General features: G+C 40.3%; 1 protein-coding gene across 1 annotated transcript in view; it reads right to left on the bottom strand.

Moving 5' to 3' along the window:
• Positions 1 to 323: 323 nt before the first annotated feature.
• LOC121732244 (guanylate cyclase 32E-like) overlaps positions 324 to 6,000 on the bottom strand; it is a 153,048-nt gene continuing 147,371 nt past the window's right edge. Inside the window, exons 19-24 of the mRNA XM_042122061.1 lie at positions 4,984 to 5,107; positions 4,253 to 4,321; positions 3,679 to 3,838; positions 2,601 to 2,803; positions 1,572 to 1,647; positions 324 to 1,356 (exon numbers count right to left, since the gene is read on the bottom strand). Coding sequence (XP_041977995.1) covers positions 1,139 to 1,356; positions 1,572 to 1,647; positions 2,601 to 2,803; positions 3,679 to 3,838; positions 4,253 to 4,321; positions 4,984 to 5,107 — 850 coding nt within the window. The 3' untranslated portion in view covers positions 324 to 1,138. The remainder of the gene's footprint in view (positions 1,357 to 1,571; positions 1,648 to 2,600; positions 2,804 to 3,678; positions 3,839 to 4,252; positions 4,322 to 4,983; positions 5,108 to 6,000) is intronic.

The following is a 6,000-nucleotide window of genomic DNA, read 5'->3' as shown; positions in this document are numbered from 1 at the left end:
AAGTCCTTAAGATATTTTATGATTAAAATATTATAGACTACATTAGACACCTAGTACCTACATATAGACGGACATTATTTTATAATAATATTTTTATTAGCACACAAACACTAATTTCAATTCATTATCATAGTCATTAATACTTTTAATATTTGAAATTGACAGCAATATATTATAATATGTAAGAAATTTATATATATTATTAATTATATCTATCAGACCATCAATTATCCTTAGGTGTACATACAATAAATTAGACTAACTACAATGATATCATTGATAATTAAGTAACTTAAAATCTCATTGGAATAACACAGACCTTAGCTACTAAAATCTTAACAATTTCATAAATTGGACATTTCATAGTTTGTTTCAAAGTTTGGTTTTTGTATATTTCACGCTAAATATGCACAGGTACAACAGTAACGTCATATTTTAGTTTATTAACAGCAATAAATAATTGGACTTGGCTATTAAATATTATGTATAAGCTTACTAAACTGAATTTCAGTCATTTTAGGTACTCGAGAAATCTCCTAGAAGCTGGAACACACCGTTTTATGCTAAAGCCAACTGTTCCAGTATGCTAAGGGACCTTATTCTTAACTATAATAAGGTCCTTATTCTTTACTATAATATAGACCTCCATAAAAAAGGATGCCGATCGATTTACTCTAACTGATAATAATAGGCCGACCACTGGACTTGTACAGTTGACAGTTGTACACACATATACGCCAAACAAGTCCATTTGAGTTGGCCCGCGATCAGTCCGACCGGATCAATGAGCCTCCACGTGTATGCCATGTGGGCCGTGGGGCTTTAATACCACACCAACAAGAAATGACTAGTTAGTTAGACCTTATCTGACAAGTATACCTAATGACTAGTAATCTGAGCAAAATACAGCATACGTTTCACAATATTTCATACCTAATTGAGATTATTATAATCGTAATCTAAACAGTACAGTCGTTTCATAGCGTCCAATATCCTAGCTCGCTTCGTCACATCATCAAACTCACAGTCATCTACCCTAGTGTATCCTTTGAGCAGACACTTCACATTCCACGCGGTCTCCCTAAAGCTCAGGTCGGATCCTGTACTTCGTGGCATGAAACACCTCGATAGGTTAGCGTCAGTCCTCGCAGAAGGTGACGGTGGGGGCTGAGTGGTGGTCCCTGGGGGGCACGAAGCAGGCGCAGGCTGGTGGGCCAGGAGAAGACAGTGCGGACCCTGGGCCCAAGGAGCCTCCGCAGGACAGACGCGCCCGATCGCGGATGTTGAGAATGGAACGGCTCATATTCCATTGCGAGTTGTTGGTGTCTGTCTCTGGATCTTGGTCCAGGCCCAGTTCTAGAAATAGAAGGATTAGTAAGATATTTTCATGATAGTGTATGGGATATAAATTATCCCTTTAACACCTCCATCGTGGGTATCGCAGACAATTGATTTTCAATTGTTATGCGGCAGCCGGCTGCCGCTTGGGGATTGATGGGTTACTTAGAACCCATCGATATTATTGGTACTATGCAAAATGATCTAATACGATTATTAAATTCTGAACTTACTATATCTAAACATGGAATTTTTCCTCCTCTCGTGGTCTTCTCCTGTAAGCCACCAAGTTTTCATTTCCCCTTTACCCTGTAAAACAATTACAAACAAAAAACGAGTAAAATATTATGTATCTAACTTAAAACAGACCAATTTTGAATTAAAGAAAAGAAGGCAGTAATGACGGGATCTTATTTGGCATAATCGCATGTATCCTTTAAGTTGTTATTCCATTTGACTAAATTTAGACGTCTAAATGATTTAGTAACTAAATTTAGTCAAGTGAAATAACATTTAGAAAGCTAGGATCCTAATTAGTGTACTAAATCGGAAAAAATGTGGCTTCTGACTGACTAAATCAGACATCAGTGTTGCCAGATGGTTTCAACCTTTTATCTGTAGTGGGAACTGCTAAATCTGTATTAAAGTCAATATATGTATATAATGTTATACGATCTGAAATCCATTCGTAGGCAATTTCTAAAGTCTGCTGGTTCTAAGTAGTTCAGAAAGTTCATAATGCATAATAATTTTTCGTGGAGCAAAAATGATTTCAACCGTCTTTTTCGCCTTTTATTTATTTTTATTTTCATTGAACCAACAGCTAAGCCTATGAGAATACCAATTTTCTGTTGCTTTGACAGAACTGGAGCCATTAAGAAGACGTCTGGCCAAAATAGCCGCATCGTCACAACTGATTTAGTTACTAAATTAGGACAAGTGGAATAAAGCAGCCTCTACACGTTGGCCGTGTTTGCCGAACAGAAGAGGACGGCGTTATACTAAAAAAAGAGATCGAATTATTTGCGTCTTTCATTCTGGTATAGCGCCATCCCCTTCTGTTCGGCAAACACGGCCAACGTGTAGAGGCTGCTTAAGAAGCTACCAATTAGTCTTCTTTTTAGGATTCTAATTAGAACTTTTAAATTTAGTCAAATTGAATAACAACTTTACTTAGGTCTTAGAAGTATATTTGGTTCGTTCCATTAACTAATTAGTAATTACATAAGAAAGATGTTTGTTGTCTTTTTATTTCCACAAACCTTAATATTGATAATGCCTCGGTCCTTGAAGTGGTATCCGCCATGTTGCTTCAACAGCTGGTACGTGTCGTTGCTGACGTGTATCCTCTGTGGCTCCCCGGTGGACTCCATGCGCGCGGCGGTATTGACGGTGTCACCGAAGAGACAGTAGCGAGGCATCTTCATGCCGACCACGCCGGCAGCGCATTGCCCGCTGTGGATTCCTGCGGGAAGAATTAAGGGTTTTGAATGGGTATTTTATTGAGTGAAAGAGTATCAACATCAAAAGTCTTGTTAGGAGGTAGAATAGCTCTACCATGAGTTTAAATCTATAGTATTTATCGATACTCGATACCGACTACGTAAATATTTAGTATGGCGATTTGAGTTTCGCAAGTAACCGCTAGAGGCGCTGTAAAATTTGCCATACTAAAAATTTACGTAGTCGGTATCGAGTATCGATAAATACTATAGCTTTAAACTCATGGTAGAGCTACTGGTAACTGGTATCTGAAAACCTCTACCAATTGAAACTAACACGAGGAATAAAGTTTACGTGTGTACGAAATCCCTTGGCGATTAGGTGTGGGAATGAGTCTAGACTCTACACTTTTAAAATCTTGTGGCAATACTTTTATTACATGCAGTGCCGTAAATAGGGCGGTGCCACCGGTGCCCAGGCACAGGGCGTAGACTCTGAGGGGCGCGAGAATGGCCAGACCAGACAGATCCTTATTTTTCGAATTGCTCCCGATAAGTTCCCGGTGCGCCTCAGAGATATTTCCCAATGTAGTAAAAAATATCCACAGCCGAACATAATGTAACCTCCTCCTTTTTGGATGTCGGTTAAAAAACAAAGGTGCAGTTATATAGAAGCTCGCACAGGGCGCAAAAAAGGCTATTTACGGCACTGATTACATGTCTACCAAAACATATTCAGAATTCTTAAGTACGCCGTAAATTATTACTCCCGTATGAAACTATCCTATGCAATGCACTTTTGGAACTCAATATGTAAGCAATATTATCTCTTCACCCATCAAAATCAGTTCATCGGACATACACACTTTGAAAATTACTATGGATTAGATGATCCTACCTATCCGTATATGCAGTCTAGCAGCCGGCATATGCCGCATGTGGATCTTGGGTACGGATTCCAACACGTGGAGCGCGAGGGACGCCACTTCGGCCGCATGGCGCGCGCACCGCTCCGGCAGACCGCCTACCACCATGTACGCGTCTCCTATGGTTTCCACCTGAAATACAGCACCAATGAAGGCAAGGGATAGCTTTTTTTTTCTTTATGAAATAAGGGGGCAAACGAGCAAACGGGTCACCTGATGGAAAGCAACTTCCGTCGCCCATGGACACTCGCAGCATCAGAAGAGCTGCAAGTGCGTTGCCGGCCTTTTAAGAGGGAATAGGGTAATAGGGGAGGGAAGGGAAGGGAATGGAATAGGGGAGGGTAGGGAAGGGAATAGGGTAGGGGATTGGGCCTCCGGTAAACTCACTCTCTCGGCGAAACACAGCGCAAGCGCTGTTTCACGCCGGTTTTCTATGAGATCGTGGTATTTCTCCGGTCGAGCCGGCCCATTCGTGCCGAAGCATGGCTCTCCCACGTATAGCTGTGATTTTGGTAAATATTATGGTAAAAACTAAATTGTTCGTACCTTATAAACGTTGTAAAATGATATGATAGAGTCGATGCAAGTGTACAAATCGTTCAGTATTTCCACCACCTGAAAGACAAAAAGGACCAATGAATGACGATTTGCCAATCGTTAATGGCGAATCACATTACAGTTTGCAAATGGTGAATAGGTTTGAGGTTTGCAATAGGCGCTACGTACAATATAAAGTAAGTACATCAAGGCTTTAGGTCTGCGTTAGGTTGCACTATCAAAATCCCTCCTAGCAACACTAGTGGTGGCGATGGCTCGTTCTTCAAAAGGCACTAGCTTGTGTAAACTTTCCTGCCTCTTTTTGATAGAAGTTTTTGTTAGAATATTTCAAAACGTTCGGTCTTCAAAGTGTAAGGAAGCCGAAAAGGCAGCAGCAATCAATTCAGTGGCGTAACTATAGGGTGGCAGGGCTGGCAAAATGCCACGGGCCCCCGACCCTTTATACATTGTTTTATTATTAACGTGACGATTTATACTGATAGGGCCCCATCAATTTGCCACGGATGTAATAGTTACGCCACTGTGAGAGTGGAACATTAATTATTTAATTGTAATTAATTCGAAATTTTGACATAAGCCCCATATATTATCTGTCAAACTCTTCATTAAATTGAAGGTTAATCATAATTAAATGTCTCTGAGTACGGCGGTTAATCAATTATCAAGCTATAAGAAGCCCACGGCACTGCTTTCGTGGAGTCTTCTTCGGAGGATCTTACTTGCATAGGAGAGTTGCTAGCAGCCAACTTGGTGAAGCCGACGATGTCGCTGAAGTATATGGTGACGCAGTCGAAACTCTCGGCCTTGACAGGCTCCCCGCGTTTCAGCGCTTCGGCTACCGTGCTGGAAAGAGGTAGTATGTAAAATGGTATGCTATAGCTCAGAGGTTCCCAAACTTATTTTGTCTACTGCCCACTTTGAGAATAAATGACGTTTTAGCCCCCCCATTGTTTCAATTTAAATTGCATCCAGATGAAATAAATCACCGGTCCAAGCCTCTACACATAGCCCCCATTTTTTTCTAGGTCCCACACCGCCCACCTTCAGATCTATAATGCCCATAAGGGTATTTGCCCACTTTGGGAAAGGCTGGTATAGCTGGTTGTGGTTAGTAGTCAAAGTGACTAGGTACTTCAGACGTGTAAATACTAAAGAGTGGGGTGTGTAATAATATAAAACAGTCTATCTGTAATAATTACTAATTAGGTAGCAGCACTGAAAGAGAAACATTTGACTTCTATGTTGGTATAAGAAATGACCTAACATGATGAGTTTGACGGCACACTATTTATAAATAATCGGCCAAATGCGAGTCGGACTCGCGCACGAAGGGTTCCGTACCGTTATAGAGGAAAAGTAGTCAGTATGGGTGCCCCCCTTAGTTTTTTTTATTTTATTTAATATTATTATTAAACATTTAAATATACATATAATTAAGCCCTTTGTGAAAATATCAACTGCCTACTTGTTGCTGTTATTGATATCGCAAAAAAGGGCAAAAAATCACGTTTGTTGTATGGGAGCCCCCCTTAAATATTTATTTTATTTTGTTTTTCGTATTTGTTGCTATAGCGGTTCTAGAGTTACAGCCAGGAGACAGACGACAAGATATCAAAGTCTCAGTAATAGGGTGCCATTTTCACCCTTTGGGTACGGAACTTTAAAAAGGTAACTCCTCCAGCGCTGCTACTTTCACAGATTAAGTCTGTTTTATTTTAAGAGACACAATATACACA

This window comes from Aricia agestis, chromosome 12 (genome assembly GCF_905147365.1).
Source record: "Aricia agestis chromosome 12, ilAriAges1.1, whole genome shotgun sequence".
Taxonomy (NCBI): Eukaryota; Metazoa; Arthropoda; class Insecta; order Lepidoptera; family Lycaenidae; genus Aricia; species Aricia agestis.
This window is presented reverse-complemented; position numbering and strand designations above follow the sequence as displayed.